Below are 27237 nucleotides of genomic sequence, written 5' to 3'. Positions count from 1 at the left end.
ATCCTTCTTGTAGTGTGGGGCCCAAAACTGGACACAGTACTCCAGATGAGGCCTCACCAATGTCGAATAGAGGGGAACGATCACGTCCCTCTATCTGCTCGCTATGCCCCTACTTATACATCCCAAAATGCCATTGGCCTTCTTGGCAACAAGGGCACACTGTTGACTCATATCTAGCTTCTCGTCCACTGTTACCCCTAGGTCCTTTTCCGCAGAACTGCTGCCTAGCTATTCGGTCCCTAGTCTGTAGCGGTGCATTGGATTCTTCCATCCTAAGTGCAGGACGCTGCACTTATCCTTATTGAACCTCATCAGATTTCTTTTGGCTCAATCCTCCAATTTGTCTAGGTCCTTCTGTATACTATCCCTCCCCTCCAGCGTATCTACCACTCCTCCCAGTTTAGTATCATCCGCAAATTTGCTGAGAGTGCAATCCACACCATCCTCCAGATCATTTATGAAGATATTGAACAAAACCGGCCCCAGGACCGACCCTTGGGGCACTCCACTTGATACCTGCTGCCAACTAGACATGGAGCCATTGATCACTACCCGTTGAGCCTGACAATCTAGCCAGCTTTCTACCCACCTTATAGTGCATTCATCCAGCCCATACTTCCTTAACTTGCTGACAAGAATACTGTGGGAGACCGTGTCAAAAGCTTTGCTAAAGTCAAGAAACAATACATCCACTGCTTTCCCTTCATCCACAGAACCAGTAATCTCATCATAAAAGGCGATTAGATTAGTCAGGCATGACCTTCCCTTGGTGAATACATGCTGGCTGTTCCTGATCACTTTCCTCTCATGCAAGTGCTTCAGGATTGATTCTTTGAGGACCTGCTCCATGATTTTTCCAGGGACTGAGGTGAGGCTGACTGGCCTATAGTTCCCAGGATCATCCTCCTTTCCTTTTTTAAAGATTGGCACTACATTAGCCTTTTTCCAGTCATCCGGGACTTCCCCGGTTCGCCACGAGTTTTCAAAGATAATGGCCAATGGCTCTGCAATCACAGCCGCCAATTCCTTCAGCACTCTCGGATGCAACTCGTCCGGCCCCATGGACTTGTGCACGTCCAGCTTTTCTAAATAGTCCCTAACCACCTCTATCTCCACAGAGGGCTGGCCATCTCTTCCCCATTTTGTGATGCCCAGCGCAGCAGTCTGGGAGCTGACCTTGTTCGTGAAAACAGAGGCAAAAAAAGCATTGAGTACATTAGCTTTTTCCACATCCTCTGTCACTAGGTTGCCTCCCTCATTCAGTAAGGGGCCCACACTTTCCTTGGCTTTCTTCTTGTTGCCAATATACCTGAAGAAACCCTTCTTGTTATCTCTCGCTAGCTGCAGCTCCAGGTGCGATTTGGCCCTCCTGATTTCATTCCTACATGCCCGAGTAATATTTTTATACTCTTCCCTGGTCATATGTCCAACCTTCCACTTCTTGTAAGCTTCTTTTTTATGTTTAAGATCCGCTAGGATTTCACTATTAAGCCAAGCTGGTCGCCTGCCATATTTACTATTCTTTCGACTCATTGGGATGGTTTGTCCCTGTAACCTCAACAGGGATTCCTTGAAATACAGCCAGCTTTCCTGGACTCCTTTCCCCTTCAGGTTAGTCCCCCAGGGGATCCTGGCCATCCGTTCCGTGAGGGAGTCGAAGTCTGCTTTCCTGAAGTCCAGGGTCCGTATCCTGCTGCTTACCTTTCTTCCCTGCGTCAGGATCCTGAACTCAACCAACTCATGGTCACTGCCTCCCAGATTCCCATCCACTTTTGCTTCCCCCACTAATTCTACCCAGTTTGTGAGCAGCAGGTCAAGAAAAGCGCCCCCCCTAGTTGGCTCCTCTAGCACTTGCGCCAGGAAATTGTCCCCTACGCTTTCCAAAAACTTCCTGGATTGTCTATGCACCGCTGTATTGCTCTCCCAGCAGATATCAGGAAAATTAAAGTCACCCATGAGAATCAGGGCATGCGATCTAGTAGCTTCCGTGAGCTGCCGGAAAAAAGCCTCATCTTTCATGTGTGGATGAATAACCCAGAAAATCTTATAAAGGAAAAGCCAAAAGTAGCTCTAAAATGAGAGCATGAAGTCTCCAGAGCTCAGAGAGAACATGTCTATTTCTAGAGCACATTCTGTTGCTCTATATTGGGAAGGATTCAGGGATATCTCCCATCCCCATGCCCACAAAAGTAGTGGTAGCTCAGCTGAAAGGTTAACTTAGAAATTTTCACAGTTAACAAATTGTGGGCTTTACATGTCATATAATTTAGATGTAGCTCATAAATTGTGGCCTTGAACACTAAGCATTGTAGCCACAATTTTTACCTGTATCTAGTAACCCGAGCACACAGCAGCTCTGAAACAACTAAGTAGAGTGTTTCAGAGTAACAGCCGTGTTAGTCTGTATTCGCAAAAAGAAAAGGAGTACTTGTGGCACTTTAGAGACTAACCAATTTATTTTAGCATGAGCTTTCGTGAGCTACAGCTCACTTCATCAGATACATACCGTGGAAACTGCAGCAGACTTTATATATACACAGAGAATATGAAACAATACCTCCTCCCACCCCACTGTCCTGCTGGTAATAGCTTATCTAAAGTAATCGTCAGGTTAGGCCAGTAGAGTGTAGAACTACCTCTCTGTTCTGGGCTTGCTATAGATTATAAAGCATCTTGTGCCAAAGGAGAAGACTGGCCCAGCACCAACTAGAAAGTGGAGTAATGCGAGGTCCATGTGACACAATTTTTGCCGCCAGCACAATAATGGCATTGGCAATTACTGGGTTGTTTTCGCTTTGTTTCCTTCTAGGAAGAAGCAGAACAAGTCTAGTGAGCTGGTTCTTGTTATTCATCCTAAGGGAAATTAACAGGTGGCGTCTGTAGCCAAATCTTAATTCTGCTACTTATTATTCGGAAGTGGTAGGATTAGTAAAAAGTAGTGCTGAAACTGATCACAGGAGCTTGAAAATACTTTGTTAGCGGTAGGTGGCAGGTGATCTGCTCTAGACTTCCTCTGTCCTTTATTCGAAGTTTTCTGGCCACCTTGAAGTGTGGCATGTGTTGGAATGATGGAGGAAATACTTAGCTGCAGGTTTGAGACATCCTAAAGTGACACGATCTAGGAAAGGAAGACAGATTCTTCCTTTAGTGTTCTATTAGAATAAGTGCTTTATTAGAACAAGAGCACTAAAGTTACTTGTGTGGTTTTGTCTTTCCCATGCTTTTGGGACAGACGTCTCAGTGCATATTCTCTGTCACTTACTTTGCCTCCTGGGCTCTTTTTTTTTTTTTGGTCTTCTCTCTTATAATCCATTCAAAGAGCTCAAACTTTTTCATCTGGTTTGTGGCCTATCAATGTCTAGAGTGTTCAAAACTATTCTAGGTGCAGTGCTGAGTTTCCTGGAATAAGACTTGTTCCACAAATATCATATTTTAAAAAAATAAATAATGAAATCTTCACTCTCTAATTTTGAATCAGCAATATTTTTGAACTGTATTTGATATTATAATCCACAAACGCTTGAGATTCAATTTTAAACTTCCCCTTTTTTCTTGTAGTGTGTAACTTTGATTAAATTTCCCACTATTCAGGTGCATGAGGAAGAGACTGGGGTGGCCCTTTCGTCATGCTTAATGAAGGAGGACAAGCAAAAGATTGTGTTGCCTGTATAGATGCACCTGGGATAAACCCGCTTTGGCTGGTATTACTCCCCAGGGTGTTAATCCCTGTCTTGTAGACTCAGTGAAGACTAAAGCAGTCGGTGACTGTACTCTGTGTCCGAGCGAGATCTGGGTATGGATGAGAACTAGCTGACAGAAGCTTAACGTATGCAAGACTGAAGTGATGATGGATAACTGGGAAAAGCAACTGGAGGGTAGGGTAAGAATAGTATCAGCCACTTCAATTAAGTATGTCCATCATTACTTGATCAGGTTTGACTCCCAGTGGCTACTAGAAGACGAAGTAGCAGCAATGACCAGTCAGCTTTTTATCACTTACATACATGCAGAAGGTTGTGACCTTTCCTTTCAGATATGTATCTTGTGACTGTCTCTCATGTCTGTCACTATGAGATTAGATAATTTAGTGTGCTCTGTGTGAGGCTATGCCTTAAAATAATTCCAAAACCGAAGGTGGCACAGAATGTGGTGGTCTGCTTGATAAGTTGCTTTCCCCAGTCATCCATCATCACTTCAGTCTGCTTGATAAGTGGAGTATCTCTCTGTGAGCATATGCAGCCAGCTCCATCATCTGCTCTGGCTGCTTGTGGTTTTCTGGGTGAAGTTGAAGGTGTTGGTTGGACCTATAAAGATTTCAACAGCTTCACTGCCTACCTGAGACTGCCACTCTCCCTGTGCCATGCCCTACTACCGCAATGATCAGGAGAAGCACTTGAGCTGAAATTCTGTTGGTATGTATGAGAAGGGGCTACTGGCTAGATGTACTCTGAAAGCCCCACAACTTTGGAATATGCTCTTTCTCCTGGATAACAACAGTCTGAATCTGGGGACCTTCAGGGGATGCTGCAAAGCTCATCCTTTTTCCAGGTACCTGGAGATGTGGGATGTGTGAATTGTAAGGGTGGGATAATACTGGAGAAAGGCTAAAGGTTCTGAGTTTCCTGGTTTTCTGTTGGTAGATGTTATGTTACATTGTCTTGCCACGTTCAGCCAGGTATGTGGGTATCAATTTTGTTGCATTCTTCAGTAATGTCCAGGGTGCCTGGAGAGCATACAGATCAGTATCCCTTCTAACATTCTATATTAGTCTGAAGTGTGTGTGTGTGTGTGTGTGTGTGTGTGTCACGTTTCTGGGGTGAGCAGTACTATTGACCCCTCACTCGACCTCTCCACGGGCACCCCCTTCCAAGTTATAGGCCCATGCCTGCATTTCTCTCAGGTTGGAATCTGCATTTTGCCCCATTCCTAGATTGGGTTCCCAGATCACAGCACCTGTGTGTCTTAAGCAGGTCCAGCTGGGTTTTGTCCACTGGTATAGACCTCCCTCCAAGAGCTGTGGACAGTGAGAGAATGCAGACAGGACAGCATCTGTGGATGTTATCTTACCTAAACCTTAGTCTTCCCATGCTAGGTGCCCCTCTGCGCCCCCCCTCCCCCTCCAGCATTGGGGCTGGGCGAGACAGACTGCACCTCTGAGGCTTATGACTTTATCTCAGTTTGTCCCCCAGTAAGTCTCTCTCCCTCTGAGTTCACAGGCAGTCTTGTTCAAAGCTTCTTTGTCTGTCCTGGGAACCCTGGACCTAGCCAGTCTGGTTTATGCACCTCACCAGGCATCTGAGGTAGGCTTCCAGCAGCAGATTCACTGTATTGTTCATTAAGCACCAGCATTTGAGTTAGTCATTGTCTGCCTTCCTGGAGATGTGTAAAAACCACTTAGGATGGAGTTAACTCTGCCCCCATGCAGCAGGCAACATGATAGTAATTGTACAGAGGTACAAACTATTTATAAGAAATACAGATATCTCCCACGTTCTTCATGAAACAATACAATGAAAATAGTTGCTAGGACTTGGGGGTTGGACTAGATGACCTCCTGAGGTCCCTTCCAACCCTGATATTCTATGACTATCAGGGCTGCAATCAAACAACGAACCTTCTGAATGCATTCAATGAAGTGAGCTGTAGCCCACGAAAGCTTATGCTCAAATAAATTTGTTAGTCTCTAAGGTGCCACATGTCCTCCTTTTCTTTTTGTGAATACAGACTAATACGGCTGCTACTTTGAAACTTGGGCAGAAAGAGGCTGGTGGAGGTGGGAGCAACTTTGAAAGAGCTAAAAGCTCAAGGAGAAACTTCATCAAAAGATTGTGCTTGTAGAACTTCTTCCCTGCTTGGAGGCCTTCCAGCGGGGGGCTTGATCACAGAAACATTCAGTTGGGGAAGACGGGGGAGAGTGGAGGGGGGGAAGAAGGCGGGTGACATTGGAAATGGATGAGGGTTAGCCTTCATACTTGTCCGTCGTCTTGTCACTTTTAAATAGCATGGTTACCTTGAAGCCAGTCTTTGGAGACCTTGCCACAGGTCTGTTATGTGGAGAGCAGGAGTACTCGCCATTTTATTAGCCTAGACCCCGTGAACCGAAATGTGTTAGAAAAATTAGAATGCTCTGCACAGCACACAACCTCCTCCTCCTCCACCCTTTCGTTTGGTAACTGACCATTAGTCTGAGGACCTGGGTATCTAGGGCCTCGGCATGTCTTCTTTGAAACCAATTTAATGTTTTTTAAATTTAAAGTGTGCCTACTTAGTCTTTCCCACCCCTCTGCATTCCTCCTCCTTGTACTGCTGCTGTTTAGCAGTGTAATTACTAAAAATCTGCACGGTGGTTTGAGATTATGAATGGGAGGGGGAATGTTTAGGAGGTGTAAGTGTTTTTGAACAGGTGGATTAAAGTTGTATCTGTGGCACTATATACCACTGTTAGGCTCTGTTGATGTCTTCCAGCTCTTCTGTTCTGGCTGTGGCAAGCTCACATAATTACACGGAACTGGCTTTCTTTAGAGAGTAGTAGAAGCTCCACCCTTAATTGAGCTAGTTGTATGGAACAGACTGGTCAGATAGTAGGCAACTTCATATTCTTTTAATGATTTAGCTGGTAGACTGTGTTAATTTTTATGCTCCTGTCAGCTCCTTTGTACTCCAACTCCCTGATATCTCATGATGTTTAAGTTTATCAGGTATGGCAATGAATACTGAATCTTAAGAATTTATTTAAAACTACACAGTCTTTGTGTTCAACCTGCTTAAATCTGTCATGGCAAGCTGTGCAAGATTATGTAGTGGCTGGGGAGTTAGTCTGACCTGCCCGTAGTCTTGTATAACAAATCTAGTAGAGTCTGGGTAGTCTATTGTAATGTGAGGCTATGCTTGCATTGGTTGGCTTGCTCTCTGTAGTGCCGGCTGCCATATGCTGTGGCTTCTTTATCTAGCTTTGCGCCAAATCATGTTGTTTGGAAACCTGTTATAGCATCTTGAGTTAGGAAATATTATCAAACAATCTTGGTTTGTGCCAGATACTTCTGGAGTTCTGGATTCAATGAACTGAGTAGTTGATGCTGGAAAACTAACAACCAAACCCTCACAGCTTGCTCGGTACGCTTTTTGAGCAGAGTTGTACCATACTATTCAATGACCACAATTCCTGCACACTTTTCCCTCCTGAACGCAATAACGTGCAGTATGTCTATAGTATGTAGTGATGTAGGTAGCTGTTTCCTGTGCTGTGGGGTTTTACTTCTGTCAAGGTTCCTTCCCCACTCTGAAACTTGGGCTGTTTCTGACTTGGGCTCTGGCATGTTTGCCTCTGTTTTTAACTGCCTTTACACCCGAGAGTTAGAAATCAAACACACACGCACAATACTTGGCTTGTCAAAAAAAAAAACACAAAAGTTGTGCTATAACCAGATACCGATGTTCTCGGCTCGTGATTGTCAGCCGACCGAAAAACCCTTTAAAAACCCCTAACACCTCTGTCTCCAGGCAAATAGACAGAAAACCCCTCTAGTTGCTCTTAGCTTAAAAAAAAAAACTTCTTCAGGTCTGTGAAGACTTGTGAATTTCCCTGCAGGAGGTTAACTACCCTGCCTTTAGGTAGAGAAACTCCTGCTCACAAAAGACACGTCCCTTTTGTTATGCTTGTGGCTTTGTCCCCTTCTACAAAACCCTTTAAAATCTTTTAAAATCCTTCTGTGCTTCTGGTTAAAAAAAAAAATCTCAAAATGATTTCAAATTAATCCCACTGCTACCACCATGTCAGGTTCCTTCCCCACTCTGAACTCTAAGTTACAGATGTGGGGACCTGCGTGAAAGACCCCCTAAGCTGATTCTTACCAGCTTAGGTTAAACGCTGCCACCACCAAAGTGTCTAACAATAATAACAGGGGAAGTGCCCACTTGAAAACGTCTCCCCCGCCCCCAATCCCCCGAAGCACTATACCCCCTTTCCTGGGGAAGGCTTGATAAAAATCCTCACCAATTTGCATAGGTGAACACAGACCCAAACCCTTGGATCCTAAGAACAATGAAAAAGCAATCAGGTTCTTAAGAGAGAATTTTAATGAAAGAAAAAGTAAAAGAATCACCTCTGTAGAATCAGGATGGTAAATACCTTACAGGGTAATCCGATTCAAAACATAGAGAATCCCTCTAGGCAAAACCTGAAGTTACAAATGGACACAAAAACAGGAATATACATTCCATTCAGCACAGCTTATTTTATCAGCCATTTAAACAAAACTGAATCTAACGCATATCTAACTAGATTGCTTATTAACTCCTTACAGGAGTTCTGACCTGCATTCCTGCTCTGGTCCTGGGAAAAGCATCACACAGACAGAGAGAACCCTTTGTTTCCCCCCTCCAGCTTTGAAAGTATCTTGTCTCCTCATTGGTCATTTTGGTCAGGTGCCAGTGAGGTTATCGTAGCTTCTTAACCATTTACAGGTGAAAGGGTTTTTCCTCTGGCCAGGAGGGATTTAAAGATGTTTATCCTTCCCTTTATATTTATGACAACTTCACTCTTGGCTTTAATTCCTCCTGCGCTTTGGCCCTTGAACCTCTGCTGTTCTTGCAAGATCAGGGTTAGATGCATAGCATCCTCAACTCTCCTTGATTTCCACTTACTGTAGCTCCCACTGAAGGGCTTGGTCTCTAATGTTCTCTACGTCACCTCCCCTCTGCCCCTTTGTATCTTCCTGGCCATTGAGCCTTATTCTTGTTGGCCCATCAATGTCTTTGGTCAGTGGTGTTTCATAAGTCAAGAGGCTGTGGGTGTTTGGCTCTGACGTGCAATATCTCACCATCATACTTGGCCTACACACTATTGCCAGTTTCTGTGAATAGCTTTGTGCCATCCAGAGACCTGTGAATGTTGAGACTAAATGAAGTGTAAGCAATGATTTTGCATTTCTCTAGGATTCTCTCAGATCACGGAAGCTGCAGAGCATTTTTCATAAATTCCACGCTCTTTGTAAGTAACAGACGGGGCTGGAAAGTGAAAGAAATATATATCTCTTAGAATATTCTAACTAAAACTGTAGGGAGAACTTGATATAGATGGAGTGCTATGACCCAAAATGGAATTTGAACAAATGCTCTTGTTTTGTGAATTTGCTGTGGGATCTCTAATGACAAGGGGTCAGGATTTGACTTCATCTCTTGGAAGATTGGGCACTTCCCCCAGCAGTCTTTTAACACCATGTTGAACATTTACTCATCTATGGCATAGTTAGCATCACTTCTACAGTGTCCTGAGAATGACTTGGTGGTCTTTCATCCAACTAGTGTAGTGGCAAAACCTTATTTAGCTTGACAGCACCCTGAGCTTACCTAGCTGACCAAAAGGTCAAGGTGATAGAAGCTTAAGTGAGCCTTATTTTCACAATTTTGAATTTTCTTAGGTCTAGCCCATTATACTTCCTCAGTGGATCAGGCACATTCAAACAATTCTGGATGAAAATGGAATGGGCAAGGAGTGTATTTTGTTTGACCAGGAACAGTACAACATTTGTTTCTGCTGAAGAACTGTAGGTCACTGCCTCGTTGCTATTTCCAGCTAGAAGGTGCATTTCTGCCCCGAGTGACTGGCCTGGCCTAATTTTTTGAATCCTTTCATTTGTAAGTTAGTGTTGCTACGGTGTAAAGCTGAGACTTCCTTTAAAGTCCATGCCAGAAAAGGCCTAGCTGCTGTGGTGCCTCCGGAGCTCAAATAGTACTGTATCTCATTGCCCAAATTAAGAGACTTGGCTCTGCATTTGCCCTCATCTGAGTTAGGATATCAGTTTTCACAAACTGTGGCAGCAGTACAGAAATCTGATAATAGGATACTGAAGTTTGCAGTACAGGTTGAGCTGCCTGCCAGCTATTGCCTTAAAGGGGAAATGTGCCTATTCATACAGTGAGGGGCTGAATTCCTTCCCAGTGCTTATCTGGAAGGGGAATGGGAAATGCAAAGAAGAAGAACTGGATGAGGCTGCTGGTTCTCTTTTCTGTTTTCCGTACAGCTTTGTATTCCGTTAATTATCAAAAAGTAATCAAGGGTGAAAACTGGAATACTTCCTGGTGGGAATGTCTTCTCCAAGAGTAGCATTCTAGAGCCGTGATAGAGTTGTGGTGAGCATATCTGGGACTGAATCCTGGACATCTGGATCTAAAACATAAACCTCTACTGCTTGAGCTGAAGAAGTGGGTCTATGAAGTCGGAGACATTAGCAATCTAATGAACCCCTTTATGTGGACCAGCCACTAGAGGGGGACTAAGGGACACCATCATAGGACCTAACCACATCAGCCACACCATCAGGAGCTCATTCACCTGCACATCTACCAATGTCATATATGCCATTGTGTGCCAGCAATGCCCCTCTGCCATGTACATTGGCCAAACCGGACAGTCTCTATGCAAAAGAATAAATGGACACAGATCTGACATCAGGAATTATAACATTCAAAAACCAGTAGGAGAACATTTCAACCTCCCTGGTCACTCAATAACAGACCTAAAAGTGGCAATTCTTCAACAAAAAAAACTTCAAAAACGGACTCCAACATGAAACTGCAGATCTGGAATTAATTTGCAAACTGGACACCATCAAATTAGGCCTGAATAAAGACTGGGAGTGGTTGGGTCATTACAAAACCTAAACCTAATTTCCCCCATACTCATTTCCCCCTACTGTTACTCACACCTTCTTGTCAACTGTTTGAAATGGGCCACTCTCATTACCACTACAAAAGTTATTTTTCCTCTCTTAGTATCCTGCTGTTAATTGAATTGTCTCGTTAGACTGACCTCACACTTGGTAAGGCAACTCCCATCTTTTCATGTATTTATACGTGCTCCTGTATTTTCTACACCATGCATCTGATGAAGTGGGTTCTAACTCACGAAAGCTTAGGCCCAAATAAATGTTAGTCTCTAAGGTGCCACAAAGATTCCTCGTTTTTGCTGATACAGACTAACACAGCTACCACTGTGAAACCTGTGGGATCATGGTTGCATGCCACATAGGATATCCTTAACTGTCTTATACTGAGTGCAATAGCTATCCATATAGTAACATTTAATAACACCTTTCTCTGATGAATTACTGATGACAGGTCTCTCAGCTCTGTTTTTCTTGCCCCTCCCCTAACACACTTCTCTCTTTGGTGTACCTCCACTTTTAGCCTGTTCCAAAATGCCATGTGAATTTGCCCTTGACTATTTTAATGCAATTCTGGGTGCAGTTAAATTTTTTCCTCCTTTCTGCAGTATTCTGAATGAGCTATTTTAACTTACCCCCAGGGAGCTTGTGTTTGGCCTCACTCGCCAGTTAGAGCGCTTTGGTTTGTTTGGTTTTTTGGTGTGACTTTGTACCGTATGGGTATGGTTACAGGTAGGATTTGGAGATGGTATCTGTGCATGCTAGTTTATGAATATTAGCTTGCTCAGAAGCATTTAAAATATTTTTATTGGAGTTACCCTAGCACAATGGACTTAAATAACATGCACAATGCTTACAGAAATGTTTTTCAGTATGTTACTTTAACCCATGCATAAGGTATCTGGCATTTTTAAAATGCCACAATTGCCATTATATGCACACCAATGTAGTACTTCATGTCTACACGTGACAGCTCCTACTGGGTCTGAAATCCCAGTGTGGATGAGCCCAAAAAGGGAAGCGACACCAAAGCCTGGGTGAAAATTAGGACCTGAGTGCTCCCATTGGGCGCTGGTGAGGCAGAATATAAGTAAAGACCTTCATGTAACTTTTTTGGTTTAACTCCCTGTTAAGATTCCAGGTGTAAATTCTTGATAGAAACTCACAAGTTACTCACACATTTGCATATGCATTTATCATGGCCAGAAATTTTTCTTTTTTAAAATACCATTTATTGGGAGTGGTTTATAGTACAGATTATATTCTGTGCTGCAATTTTACGTTTGCAAATAGGTCTTTGTCACACACACAGATTAGGTTGTGACTGTGCTAATGAACTTGTGTTCTAGTAAGAAGCTTTCATTCTTGTTGTGTGAGTTCAAAGCCACCTAAATGCTTGTTCTGTGTTCCATAGAGTCAGTCAGAAATTCTCTAATTCCCCCCACCAGCTCTATCATTCAATGTGTTTTTTTGTTCTCCAATTTGTCAAGGAACTTGTGTGTGTGCCAGGAATATGCAGCATTGATTTTTTTTTTTTCCCCTGTGAAGACTGCAAGATTAGAGTAAACTTTTTTATTTTTAGGCTCCTGCTTAGTCATATATGGGCAGTTGATTGACCTGCCTTCCCACCTCCAAAGGGTGTGTGAAATAGCTGCCACTCTTAATCTCCAACATTGACTTGCATCCGAATGCAGCTTGCCTTCTCTTTGCAGGAAAGTTGCCCTTAATTAGTTTTTCAGTGAGTCATGGTCAGATTTACTCTCCCCCTCAAGGAAAACTGTGTTAGTGAGGCTGTGGGTGGAGTTGCTGAGAAGGTGTAATCAACATCAGCAAAGTATTGATTAGGGGAGCCATTCATAGACCTATGAAGAGAGAGTTGCTTTTTGATGGGCAAGGCTTTCTTTTTGGCAGGCAGGCACCTGCTAACAGATTGTGCTATGCTCCCTGGCTGCAGAATTTTTGATTTCAGTAAACACTTGGCTTTAGCAAGTTCCTCCTCCTGCCAGGAGATTCTGCTTGTCTATGTTACCAAGATTTCGTTGTAAGAAAGGGGCAGCAGGAAGAGTGCTGTGCAAAGCTGTTGTCACGGATAGAACAACCTGCTACAATAAATGACAGGTTTCAGAGTAACAGCCGTGTTCGTCTGTATTCGCAAAAAGAAAAGGAGTACTTGTGGCACCTTAGAGACTAACCAATTTATTTGAGCATAAGCTTTCGCTGTAGCTCACGAAAGCTCATGCTCAAATAAATTGGTTAGTCTCTAAGGTGCCACAAGTACTCCTTTTCTTTCTACAATAAATGGTAAATCTTCTGGGTCACGGAGTTACAGTTAGCTTGGAAAAATGGCATTCCTTCACTATGGCGTCACTGCACATTGTCCTCTAGAGAGGAAGCAAACAATGCGCTGTAGAACAAGCTGTTGGCAGCTCACATTTTAATGCATGAGTTTTTCCAGGTCTCATGTGCTGGTTCACTTTTTCCTTTTAGGTTTCAGTTTTAAAGGTGGCTGTTGTTACTATCCAAATGTTAATGCAGTGCTAATAGTGTCTGCTGCAAGAACAACGAAGTACAGATTGGAGATACTCCATAGCAGCCTTGTTCTGGCTAATTTGCTGTCTTATCTGTATGTGGTGTTAACAGAGGACAATTTCCACTAAGTTCTAAGGCAGCCTGGCAGTATGTGTTTGTACTTTTTGAAATCCAGTATGTCACTCAGCTTGGAAAGCTAGCATCATTTTCTGGCAGTCTTGATGATTTTACTGCTTCAACATTTTAATTTCAGCCTTGAAAACGAGAGAACCTGGATTTGTGCAGGAAATGGCCTAACTTCATTATCATGCACATTGTGTAAAGAGTTGTCACTTCGGATGGGCTATCACCAGCAGGAGAGTGAATTTGTGTGGGGGGGTGGAGGGTGAGAAAACCTGGATTTGTGCTGGAAATGGCCTAACCTGACGATTACTTTAGATAAGCTATTACCAGCAGGACAGTGGGGTGGGAGGAGGTATTGTTTCATATTCTCTGTGTATATATAAAGTCTGCTGCAGTTTCCACGGTATGTATCTGATGAAGTGAGCTGTAGCTCACGAAAGCTCATGCTCAAATAAACTGGTTAGTCTCTAAGGTGCCACAAGTACTCCTTTTCTTTTTGCGAATACAGACTAACACGGCTGTTACTCTGAAACCTGTCATACCTCTATGCAGTGCCATTAGGCAGAAAGCATAACGGAGCATGTGTGGTGTTTGCAAAGGTCTTTGAAGATGTAACGCATGCTTAGTGTTGTTGCAGCCACAGGTAGAATCAAACCTTGGCTTTTCAAGCAAGTGGATGGTTGGTGGAGGTGATATATCCTAGCAGTGCCCAGAGACCCTGATCAGGATCATAGCGCCATTGTATTGAGTCCTGTTTCTACACCTAAAGTAGGAAGAGTCCCTGCCCTGACTAGGCTGTGTTCTAACAGTATCGTTTGTATATCTGTTTTGTTTCCCCAGTTTCTAGGTGGCAGAGAGATAGTGAAACGCTGTGTGGGGCAAGAAAAGCAGTTGCGGGAGCCCTGCGTGTAAACAAAGATGGATTGGCTGTGACAGTGTGCCTTAGGTGGGGAGATCGTTATTATGAAGACTTCCTACAGAGCTGGCCTCCACAGGGAACCACTGAATTCCACATCTTCGACATTCCATCAAGTCAAACGGTACAAACAGACCCCAGTTGGGCCATGAATGGTTAACACATGTAGGCCTACCGCTTAATTCCCTGCTTAGTGTGCCAGTCAAACTCTTAGATAAAACCCTTGCTTTGGAGAACCTTTGCCTTTAAGTGAAATATTAACAGTAGTTCTAATCACTGTGGGGCACAATTGTCCCTTAATATTTTTTTAATTAGATAACAGCAGCTACATTGTTACTGCTGCTCATGTCCTCGGAGAAGCCTTTGGGGTTTTTTTTTTTTGTAGCAACAGCTGTAACTTTATGGGGATATGGCTTCAAAATAAAAATATAATTGGAGAGTGGATTGCTGTAGTAGGATTTGAAATATGCAGTGAGCTTAAAAAAGCTAGCAGAAATACCAGTAATCAGTAGGGTGGTCCGTCTGCCTAGAGAGTAAATAATTAGATTAGTACAAACTTAAATTTTGCTTCAAGTGGACACCTGTTTCTCTGACTAAATTCAGTTGTGCCCTTATTTTTCAAACATTACTGCTTACAAGGCAATTGAGAGCATCTGTGTTGCTATTGCAAGACTGAGAACAACTCCTACTGAAGCAGTAAAGAAAATGCAATTGACAAAATAGAGCGCCGAATTCGGTGCTCTAATAATATATAAAGCATTTCTCCTTTTTAAAGATGTTGAAATCTTGTAACCTTCCTGGCCCTGGGGGGAAATAGCCAGCTTTCAGCTTTTCATACCTGTGTGGATGTGAAACATAAACAAATTCTGTGTCATATCTTTCTTGACTGGGTGGGGGGGACGGACGCTCCATCAGTCTGTTATTGACCTACAGCCAAATCTTGTAGTCTAAGTTGGGCAGAACTCCCACTGACTCCCCGGGGGGGTGGGGGGGGAGAAGGCTGTTGTCTCTGTGGTGATCGGTAAGAATGCATGGTATCCAGCCCTGCTTGCTCCCACCCCATGTCACACGGGGGGGGGGAAGGGTAGTGGGTGTATAGAGCCAAATATGCTGACTTTATGCCACCCAGAGGTTGCTCTATGGCACAGGGTTCTTTGAAATGCCATGTAGAGCAGCTTTTAGGCTGCTTTGCCCTGCCTGAGCCGTGCAAAGGGGACAGACTCTGGGCTGAGAATCGGGGCCAAAAGATTTTGGGGGCTACCAACGCTTACAAGTGGTTGTCCAGAACCAAAATGTATTTTAATAATAACTAGCTCTTGCACTTCATTCTTCATCTGTAACTTTCCAAGTGCTTTACAGAGGAGCTCTGGATCATTATCCCCATTTTGCTGATGAAGAAACTGAGGCACGGGAAGGCGAAGTTACTTTGCCCATGGTCATGTTTAGTAGTTGGTCCAGGCAATTCATTTAGACTCTGTCCTTTTGTAGTCTACAGCCTTGGCCATGGAACTTGTTGCAGACTAGAGCGGGTCAACAAACATTTTCTTTTCCTGTGGAAAATGTCAGCGTTTGGGCAGAAATGTGAATATTGAAATGTTTTGGTATTCAGCCAAGGTTTTTTTGATTTGGAAGTGCTGCTTTGGTGCCTCATGGGCTTGTTCTTCTCTATAGGCCAGATGGAATTTCCCATCATGTGCTGTGGCCTCCTCTCTTGAATCCTGAGAGTCCCTGGCCATGGTGCATTCTGGATGTAGTCTGACTGGGGAGCCTGGCCCATAGAGCAGAAAAACAGTTTAGATTGAGAACTTCTAACCAGCCATACTACAGACTTCTGCTCCTGTATCTAAGCTTTCATGGAAAGTGAACAATTTCTTTGGTTTCTGAGCCTTCATCATTGTGAAGATGACCTTCCAAATATAAACTGATGCAGTAACATCTACCTGAGTCTGCAGGCAGCTTGAAACAGTAGCTCTTGGGTCTTCTCTTCACTAGGAATAAAGGTGTGTTCTTAACTTGTGTTAACTAACACATGTTAAATAATTTGGTAAAATCCTAGTGAAGACAAGGCAGTTTATAGTTTTAATATGAGTCAACACCTCTTTTCCTAGTGAGGATGCACCCTTATAGATGCGTGAACTGCCCCATTATCTCAGTGATTTAAAGATAAAATAATGATACTTTAAATAACATAGCTAATTATTTTACTGCTGATCCTTTTTAGAAGAAACATCCAGGTAATGTTCTTCCCGGGGGGGCCCCAAAGCCCTAACTGTTCATTAACCAGGTGCCAAAGCTTCTAGCTCCCACCTGATAACTTCTACAATGTCATTGTCTATACATAAAACATCTGAGGCACCACGGTAGAGGCAAACAAATTGACTTTAATACCACAAAGGGTAAGACCCCGATCTTGTGAATCACTCTTGTATTTAAAATGCTCAGTTTAAAAAAACTTACCTGCAGCTCCCGCAGTAACTAGCCTGTAGCACTTGGAGTGCAGCAGAAATTGAGTTAAAGGGTGTCTAGGCTATGGTTCATATTGTGAGCGAGTTCTGATGAGAAGACTCTTGTTTCTTTTATAGCTTCTAGAATTTGAACATGTGCTGTTACTCTGGGGGTGGGGAAAATGCTTGCTGGTTCATCTAAAACTAGCTCTTTTTTCTAATCTTCACATTGCAGTGGATGAGAACTTTTCCCCAATAAACTTTTTGCTGTAAAGTCTGTGAAATTCTTTTAAAATGCAGCTTGCTGTCTCCCCAATGGCTGAAAAGTTTGATAAACTGATGGCACCCCCAGTCTGTTGGTCAGATGGAATTAGCAGTGCTTCCTTATCACTTTCTAAAGCTATTAGGATTTTCAACAATTCTAGATAGAGACACTGTAATTGAACTCTGAATTCAAATGCGGCAATTGTTCTGGCAATAAAACTTAAGTAAACTATGACTTTCTGATATATGATATAATCTGTTCAGCCTTCAGTAGTAGTCTCCACCTCGCCCACCAGTAACTTAAATACTGGCAGAAATGTGAGAACTTAAATGAAGAATCCATAATAGATGATCTGTGATTCTACTCTTTCTCTTGCCATAAACCAGAAATAGCCTTGAGCAGCTGTACCAATTCTGCTGGCTAAGCATGTTGGAGTAATTAGTTCAGTTCTATTTTATTAATTTAATACCTTGCCTTATGTTCAGCGGCAGTCTCCTTAATGAAGGATGCTTTGCTGATTGCCCTGCTTAGTGCATGTCAGAAAATATGTGAAGAAGGAGAAATGAGGCTCTGTTCGATCTTACAAATTTTCCTGGCACCAGAAATTCCATCTGGGAATTTTATTTTGTACTTCCAAATTACTGGACTCCAAAAGGCAAAAATGTCTATAACTGCAGCGCTTGCTCACTCTCTCTCTCTCTCTCTCTCTGCAAGGGACCTGCAGTTCTAAGGGGCCAGAAGTTGTTTTATTTCTAGTAAAAATGAGTCTCTAAGGTGCCGCGAGTCCTCCTTTTCTTTTTGCGAACACAGACGGACACGGCTGCTGCTCTGAACCCTGCCTCTGTCTCTAGTGTGAAAGGTGGCACTTCAGCTGCGCAGTTCCAGCATGAAGAGGAAAGAGTGCAGCTACTGTACCACAAGCACCACTTTCGGCATGCAGCAGCCTGGATTTTTCCGGGAGGTCTCTCTTCCGGGAAGTGTAGAGACCTTGCCCTGATTACTTTCTGAGCGCAGCCTGAGAGGACACAGCTGATCAGAAAGTTGGGCGAGGGAAGCAGATCGGAGTGTTGTGTCGTTCAGAAACCAACTTGGAAGGAAAACAGAGGGCACGGTCACAACTGTTGGAATACTGAGGAAGAGGTGGTCTAGATCCAATAAAGGAGTCAAAGTGAATGCCTTGAATTGCACCCAGAAGAGACTTAGCAGCCACGTCCTGCACAAGCTGGAGCTTCCAAATGGCCTCAGGGTATAATGCCCAGTGGCGCCTATTGCACTAATCCAGTCGGCGACAAGCACAGAGATGACCATGGCACAGTCTGCATGTGATGAGAGGTTGCAATCTCCCTACCACACACAGGCTGGGAGCAGTGGGATGATGGGAAGGTGGTATTGGATCTCTAGATTGTGAATCTTCTGGGAAGGTGGACTAGCCAATGATCAAGACCTCCTGTCCATCAGTTCCCAGTGTACACAGCATAGATCTCAGGTTTGGTGGGTACCGCATACTCTTCTTTCCCTTCTGCCATGAAGGTCAAGGTGGTGAGCGAACTGGAAAGGGAGAACAAAGGCAGAGCCACCCTCTCAGCACTGTGAAAGGAGTTCCCTGGCTTTGGGCAATCTGCTGCAGTGACTCAGTCTAGAACTGTTGTCCCCAAGCTCCAACGCATTTGACGCTGGCAACTGGAGTTGAGGAATCTTAGCTTCTAGCAAACACTCTTTGCTGAATGTTCTACTTTTCTCCTCAGAGGCTGGGTTCCTACCGTAGGCCGAGTTGAAAAACCAGCTTGGGATGGCCCAAGTGTAACTGAGGGTATCATACAGAGCCTCTGCTGTGGTGTGTGTGAAGGAGAGAGCCCAACTAGCCTGCTGGGCCCCAGTTTGGATTCAGTAGGTGGACAATTAGAAAAACCTCTTGTCTATTGACTGGGGACATTTGATCTGTAAATCATTCCACGACAGCCACCATGGAGCTCCATGATGCTTTGAAGAGACTTTTCCGAGCAGAAAGGCAAAGGTAGAGATGCTGGTTTTGGAGTAGCTGTCAGCTCTTGCTAGTCAGTGGTTTTGGTCACTTGTTGCAAGCTGTCCCAATAAATTTGATGGCATTTAATTCCCATTTAAATGAACAGGAAGAGAGATTATCCTAGTTTCAAAACAGGCTTTACAATGTAAAAATGTTAATCCGTTACCATGGAAACGTACCCTATAGCTCTTCCTGTAATATGCTTGTGTGACAGTCCAATGAGACCAGAGATGGAAGGCTGCTGGTAATTAGTCCTGCCTCTCCCCCATGGCAGTCTGGGTGCTCCCCCTAGGCCTTCCTGCAGCTTTAGGTTTTTACCCGAGTAGAATTACAAATGTATAAATGTCCACGGGGAAAGGAGGCTCTGAGAGTGTGATCCTGCTGCAATAGAAATGCCACTTCTGTTTCAGTCTGTGTCTCATTTATAGCTGTTAGATTCTCAATATAAAAACTTCAGCTTCATACTTGCTCAGTTCATAACAATGCGAAATATAGAAAAGTCTTAATTTGATATCTACACCTCTACCCCGATGTAATGTGGTCCTCGGGGGTCAAAAAATCTTACTGCGTTATAGGTGAAACCGCATTATATTGAACTTGCTTTGGACTCAAGCATTTCCGTTAATAGCCACTTCCTGCCCCCTGACTGACCCCTCAGAACCCCTGACCCATCCAACCCCCCCCGCTCCTTGTTCCCTGACTACCCCCTCCAGAGACCCCCCGCCCCTAACCAGCCCTCCAAGACCCCACCCCCTAACTAAGCCCCCCTGCTCCTTGTCCCCTGACTGACCCCACTCCCTACTAAACCCCCGCACTCCCTGTCCCCTGACTGCCCCGACCCCTATCCACACCCCCGCCCCCTGACGGGCCCCTGGGACTCCCACGCCTTATCCAACACCCCCGTCCCCTGACTGCCTCGCCCCCAGAATCTCCAAACCATCCAATCCCTCGGCCCCGGCCCGGCACCCTTAACACGCTGCTCAAAGCAGCGTGTCGGAGCACGCAGCCCCCCACCCCCCCCAGAGCACTGTTTTACCATATTCTATCCGAATTTGTGTTATATCGGGTCGAGTTGTATCGGGGGAGAGGTGTAGGTTTTTTTTTTCTGTAAGTTGTTTTCAGGCTTATCCTGCACAGAACATTGATCTCTCCATAGGCAAATGCATTTAACTGGTTGTTAACAACATATTAAGAGATATTGTTGACTACAGGAGGTATCAGCAGATCAGATATCAGGTGTGATCTTTGTATAAGGACAGGTTTCAGAGTAGCAGCCATGTTAAGTCTGTATTCGCAAAAAGAAAAGGAGTACTTGTGGCACCTTAGAGACTAACAAATTTATTTGAGCATAAGCTTTCGTAGCTGACGAAAGCTTACACTCAAATAAATTTGTTAGTCTCTAAGGTGCCACAAGTACTCCTTTTCTTTCTTTGTATAATGGTATAATTACAATTGCTAATTTCTCTACTCAGCTTTAATCATTTTTTATAAAACCCCTTTTCAGGAGATAAGGATATCTAGTTGACTGGATATCAAGTTTGGGGGGTGGGGAGGGTGAGAGAGGGAGAGAGAGAAGGGGCTTACAGTTTGGTTAAACCATGAATGCATCAAGGATCTAGACTAAATCAATAGTTATAATAACTGAACCCTGGGTGGAACCTAAAACGCTTTGGGGAGAATATTTATATTTCAAATCTGTTGCCATGACATTTTAGAGAAATTATAATGGAACCTTTCTGTGGTCGTTGGGGCTTATCAAAGCATTAACAGGGTGCTAACGGAAGTTCTCCAAGGGTGAACTGCAGTGACATCACAGGCTAGGAACACTGCAATCGTTGCTGCCCCTTTAGCCATTCTGGCTCGCTCTCTCTCCTGGCTCTGGCTCCCTCCTGTGGCTTGTTCCCAGTTGTGGGCCTTATTCTTATGACACTCACATTCAGGGGGAAGTGAGCCCTGGGCAGCTTTTACAATAATTCCTTTTCTTTTGTTTTCTAGGGCTTCTGGCATGCACTTAAAGCCATACCTCAAGTTACAGAAGAAAGAGCGATCTCTAGATATAAGCCAAGATTCCCTGAGGGGCCTGCATATGAACCATCAAAGGTCAGCACAGGAGGAAAAGTATACGAACAACTGCACCAAACTGAGCATTTTACCTACGTCCCCGGTCGTGACTCCATCTCGAAAGCCTTTGGGAATTATTTATCCTAATACTATGTGCAATATGAGTGGGAAAGCTCCAGCAGAAGGCCCAAGTGTTGAGAAGAAGAAGAATGCCCCAACTGCAACAATCCACCAGGGGGATGAGGGGGAAGGACCATTAGATATCTGGGCTGTCGTGAAACCTGGGAATACCAAGGAAAAGATTGCCTTCTTTGCAGCCCAGCAGTGCAACAACAATAGGATGGGCTCAATGAAACTTAAAAGCACCTGGGATATAGATGGAAGATCAGCTAAACGAAGGAAGAAATCCATGGATCTTATAAAAGCAAAGATTCAATTAGAAAGGATGAGAGAGGCAAACAGGAGATGCACCCAGCCTGAGCCTTTTGCATGCGGCATTGAGCACTGTTCTGTACATTACGTTAATGACAACGGTGAAGGGATATTTCCAGGTCGATCCTTATCTGTAATCGAGATGGTAGCTTTTCTAGAACACAGAGCAAGTGCTTTGCTGGCCGACTGCACCAAAAACTGCACGAACGCTTCTACTACAAGGCTGAGTGGGCAATCCAAAGGTGCACTTCCTGCTTCCGACCCTTTCTCTGCCCCTGGGGCCTGCGAGGTACATTCTGAAAAAGGGACCTGTGGGAGTGGTGAGCAGCAGAACGAGCCTGTGCGTGTGCTGGACATGGTTGCAAAGCTTGAATCTGAGTGCTTGAGGCGCCAGAGCGAACGTGAAGCAGGGAGCCTATCCAGGAACAACAGCTTCCGGAGAAACATAGGGCGGATGTTACTGGCGACTGGCACGCAGTCTGAGTGTGACACTGGGAAGATATCTTCCAAAGTCCTTGGCCAGGAGGTAAGTTTAAAAGATCCCGTTACAGTGGATGATGATGGACAGAGAACAAAGCGTGGCCCTTCGGCTGCTGATGAATTATGGGAAGGAGCTGCTTCTGGTCAGCAATCCTTGGGGGCAGTAGCAGCTGTGGATATCCACATGGTGAACATCAGTGTTAAGCATGATCAAGAACCGTCAGTGAGACCCAGCAGCAGAGGTGATTCTGAAATGATCGTGGAACCTCTGGGATCTGTCCCTTCTGCATGTCCAGTAGCTGTTGGGCTGTCCTCGGATGCCATGCAGAGCGAGAGTACGACTGTTGATTGTTCAGCTAGAGAACCTGTATCTATTCCTAATCTGAATTTGCATCCGACAAGGAGAGAGTCTTTATCCATCAGTATATCGGTCACCAAGACAGAGAAGGGGTGCAGGAAAGAGCAGCCTTCTAATTTTAGCTTTGGTGAAGATCCACTTCCAGGGAGGCTGTTCTTTCTGTATCCTGGTCACCAAAACAAGCAAGAGCACACAGGGTTAGGGAAAAGTACTAAAGAAAAGCCAGGAGAAGTGGGCCAAACTGGGGATGCTGCTGATAATAAAATGTATGAGAGAAATAGTGCTTCCATAGAGCCGTTTGCCCTTTCAGTATCTCCCATGGAAAGTGCTTTGCAGGTACTTGACACTTCTTGTTTGAAAAGGCAGGTGTCTCATGACTTTTTGGAGACTCGGTTTAAAATTCAGCAGCTTTTGGAGCCTCAGCAGTATATGGCCTTCCTGCCCCACCACATCATGGTTAAGATCTTCAGATTGCTCCCCACTAGGAGTCTAGTCGCTCTTAAATGTACTTGTTGTTACTTCAAATTTATCATTGAATACTACAACATAAGGCCAGCTGATTCCCGCTGGGTCCGTGATCCACGTTACAAAGAAGATCCGTGCAAGCAGTGCAAGAAGAAGTATGTGAAAGGGGATGTGTCACTGTGCCGGTGGCATCCCAAACCCTACTGTCAAGCTTTACCATATGGCCCAGGGTATTGGATGTGCTGTCACAAGTCTCAAAAAGGCATCCCTGGGTGTAAATTAGGTCTTCATGACAATCATTGGGTCCCTGCATGCCACAGCTTTAACCGCACTCTTCACAAGAAAACCAGAGGAGGAGGAGCAGATGCGGAAGAGGAATATTAGTGCACATACACTTTCTCTTGGGAGGAGGAAATTTTCATGCTCTGTGCTGTTTACAGTGTATATAATTGTGTTTTCACAGGGCTATGAAACTGCACATACTTAAACACAAGAGCCTTTGCCTTTTAGATGACAGATAGCTTTTAGCCCATCTTTGTAAATAACACTCTTAAAAACTAATTGTACATATAGAGTCTACAGCTGGCTGAACAACTTAATCACTACAATGCAGCTATGATAGTGTTGCGGCTAGAGTTGTGTGTTTTTAAGTGTCTTGTTTCAAAATCTGTATATCCTGTATAATATATGAATGTTTCTGAAAAGAAACTCTAAATAGGTAAAGGTTAACTTGGTTAAAGGATCTTCAAATGATTTAACTGGACAACCTTAACATTAGACTAGAACAGATATTTGTTACAGTAGAGTAGCCATGAACAAAAGAGAGGATTATTATTGGATAGGCAGAGTATAAAAAGGTTCTTGTCTCCCTTACCCATGTTGTCTGGTTATTATTTTTTTTTTTTTACTTTAATAAAATGTGCATTCTAGATCTGCCTTATCCGACTTTCTCTTCTTGTACAATTTGCCCTGAAATAAAGTGATGTAAAACTTCAGGCAATAGTTCAGAGGGAGAGAAAAAGTGGGTTCTTATTTCAAATTAGTGCAGTATTTGAAAATCAGTTTTAATGAATGAATTCCTCACCCCACCCTTCAGAAGAACCCTTAGCTTGTGCTCTTTCACCGCTCCCTACACTGGAATGAATGTGGACACAGCCATACCCACTGCAAAACTTAGTTGGGTAGAACTATGCTCAAATGGTACTGGCTGGCTAATTTTAGAACATCCGATTCCAGTCCCCCTCAAGTCTGGCTTGGTTCCTGCCAGAAGCCAGGCTCAACCAACGGTTGTGCTCAAGATGCTGGGTTGATCACACTTTCTGCAGTGGGTGTTTAAATGCTGTTTGACTATGTCCAATGGTGTGGGAGCTGAATTAACTGGGCTGCATGACTGCCCCAGGAGGTCTCGTGAGGCTGGGTACATAGCATGTGCCCTACTCTTGTCTGAACAGCAGTTCCATGCACCAGTGCATCCTCCTGAGGCCTGACTGCTCACAGTTGTACTTCATAAAGTCTGTGACCTGTTACATTTTTAATCTGTGTCATTAATTGCCTTTTCATGGGGATTTTGCACACTTATCCAGAGGGTGTACTAGCCTGTGTGGATTACAATGAAGGCCTGAGAGAACAGTTTCCATAAGAATCCTGTTTTCGCATCACACACACTTTCAAAACAAATTCCCCTTGTGACGTTGTCCAGTTCAGTGCCATGGGGGAAGCAAGGAAGAACTGCAGCTGTCCACCCGTGCGTCCCTCCTGCCAATGGGAATGGAACGAACATGTGACATGAGCACTTTTCCAGGGAGAGTTTTGCCAGGCAGAGGGATGTAGCAGTCACTTTATTTTGAATGGTTTCAGAGTAACAGCCGTGTTAGTCTGTATTCGCAAAAAGAAAAGGAGTACTTGTGGCACCTTAGAGACTAACCAATTTATTTGAGCATGAGCTTTCGTGAGCTACAGCTCACTTTGCAAGCCTCAGTCACTGCAAATAAAAACATTCAAAAGGACCAAAGAAAGGAGGGTCTAGCTTCTTTCTAAAAGATACACGCTCTACAAGTAACGCCTCCGGCAAGGGGCAGGGCAGGGGAACAGCTAGTTGCCACAAAACAAAGCATATGTGTGGGTGCTTCATTCATACGCCCACACAAGGCTGAGGATGTGACTGACCAGGATCGCTGTGAATCACCGGCTCCAATTCAACTGGATTAAAACACATTGTGTGGGAGAGGGGCCCCACTGCACCGTTACCAGACCTGCTGGTGTAGGGATATTCTACCCAGCCTCTGGCAGCAGACAGTTGCCGGTAGGAAAAGTAAGCAGCAGTCCAGTTTGGAATCACTGAAGGCCCTGCCTCCTGCAATGCAGCCTGGAACTGTTCTGCAGCAATGGTTTTTGTTGAGTGGAGGTATCTGCATCTCAACCACTCCCTTCATTTCCAACCTGAGCCTCAGGACTAGCAGCTGAAGGGGAGAGGAGAAATCAGGCTCCCCCTGGGGCCAGTCAAAAAGTATCACTGTGCTATTGACATTTGTTCCAGCTAGGAAAGGTGGCTGGCTTGGGTTTATGTCAGGGCATGTCTGTGCTGCAGTTAGACACCCACAGTGGCTCTGGGGCTGTTTAATGGTGGTTTGTGCCCAGGCTGCCGCCTGGGCTCTGGGACCCTTCCACTTCACAGTGTCCTAGAGCCTGGGCCTACACTGCCATTAAACAGCCCCTTAGCGTGAGCCTGGGTCAGCTGGCATGGGCCAACTGCGGGTGTCTAATTGCAGTGCAGACATATCCTAAAACACTTTCCCCTTACTCACATGGATGCAAAGGGAGGGTGCTGGCCCCCTGCTGAAGGGGTTGAGCAATTTTCTTTCTCAAAAACAGCAAGTAGCAGCCCTTATGCGTACGTGTTTCTGTCCCGCACAGCTCTCGTCCTCGGACCATGCAGGACAATGTGTTTTAAAAAGTAAAATGATAATTTAACTAATCCATTACCACCAACCTTTCTTCAGGGCAGCAGTGGGTCTCAACTCTTCGGGGCTGCTGCTCTTCTGGGGCCACCTCCCAGGAGCTGAGCCCAGCAAAGGCTCTGGCAAGTTGAAGGAAATCTGAAAGAAGAGAAAGGGTCCCTGACACTTATATTCAGGCGAACAGCACCAAGTGGATCCTGTGAGGAGGAAGTGGAAGAGTGGGGTGGGGTCTTGTTAATCTGTGCTGTGATTTCACCTGCAGATGGGCCTGGCTCCTCCAGTGATGGTAGCACCAGCCCAACTAAACATTAGAGAGACAAGGTGGGCGTGGGGATATCGTTTATTGGACCAACTTCTGTTGGGTGACAGGGATGAGTTTTCCAAGAGCTCTTCAGGTCTGGGAAAGGAAATAAATCCCAGCAGCTCAGCTAAATGCGAGATGGAACAGATTGTTTAGCATAAGTAGTGAGCACATATAGTAAAGGACCATTCAGAGTCCTTATGCTAAACAATCTGTTCTGGCTTGAATTTAGCTGTGATGCTAAGATTTCCTTTCCCAGACCCTAAGAAGAGCTGTGTGGATCCAGAGCTGCTCTCTCACCCGCAGAAGTTGGTCCAATAAATGATATCCCCTCCCCCACCTCCTCTCTCTCGTAGCCCGGGACCACCACAGCTCCACCTACATTGCAACCTAAACATTAGGCAGGTGCAAGTGCTGCTCTCCTTTCTATTCCTACTGGAAAGAGCAGCAAAACCACCCCAGAAAGGATGGGGTGTGATTTGGCTTTGAGCTTTAGTTAAAGTAAGGAAGAAGGAGACTTCCCCCCCCCCCCCCACCCCACAAAGATAAGATCAAATGCTGTCGCTTCACAGCAGCCAGGCCCAGCTCAGCAAGGCACAAATAGCAGCTGCTGGAGGAAAATATTTTGTAACTAGATAGGGGTTAGTGTGATCACCTTTGGGGTGATGGGTGGGACCCTGGTCACCCTGTTAGGACAAGGCAGGCATGAGCATGAGACGGTCTGAAACCTCCAAGCGAAACTTCCCTTGAGTCTTGGAGGAGAAAAAAAAATGTACATACCGAAGGGGAAAGAAGACAACTGCTGCGGCTGCCTGAGTGAGCAGGAGTGCGGAGGGCCAGCTGCCATCCGACCAGCCTAACCTGTGCTTTAAGTAGCTGGGTGCATAGAGCACGACTTGCATATTCTTGTCCAATAGGCTGTCTTGGTGATTATATTGATATTGCACATACGTAGACTCCTTTATCAAACCACCTCAGCCTCCCAGAGGAAGGCAAGTCTCAGTCTGAGCACAAGGGAGCAGAACTGAGCCCCAGAATTTGCTAAATAAAGGGTAAATTCTAATTCAGGGTCTGAGATGTCTTTTCCCCTCCCCCCACTTTAGGCAGAGCCTGGTCTACACTCCAGGCCTCTCTTGATAGAAGTATGTTGCTCAGAGGTGTGAAATATTCACCCCCCTGAGCGATGTGGTTCTACTGACCTCACCCCATCTGTAGATAG

General features: G+C 44.7%; 1 protein-coding gene across 9 annotated transcripts in view; it reads left to right on the top strand.

Annotated features, from left to right (window-relative positions):
• Positions 1-23687, top strand: part of FBXO34 (F-box protein 34) — a 67317-nt gene extending 43630 nt beyond the window's left edge. For 8 of the 9 annotated variants that reach the window (XM_077819584.1, XM_077819583.1, XM_077819581.1 and 5 more), the window contains 2 exons: positions 14157-14356; positions 20960-23687. In XM_077819584.1, the coding sequence (XP_077675710.1) occupies positions 14280-14356; positions 20960-23144 (2262 nt within the window). In that variant the 5' untranslated portion in view covers positions 14157-14279 and the 3' untranslated portion in view covers positions 23145-23687. The remainder of the gene's footprint in view (positions 1-14156; positions 14357-20959) is intronic. The other variant, XM_077819585.1, reaches the window with a different exon arrangement.
• The last annotated feature ends 3550 nt before the right edge of the window (positions 23688-27237 follow it).

Source organism: Eretmochelys imbricata, chromosome 6 (genome assembly GCF_965152235.1).
Source record: "Eretmochelys imbricata isolate rEreImb1 chromosome 6, rEreImb1.hap1, whole genome shotgun sequence".
NCBI classification, from domain to species: domain Eukaryota; kingdom Metazoa; phylum Chordata; order Testudines; family Cheloniidae; genus Eretmochelys; species Eretmochelys imbricata.
Note: the sequence above shows the minus strand (reverse complement) of the source record. Positions and strands in the feature narration are given on the sequence as shown.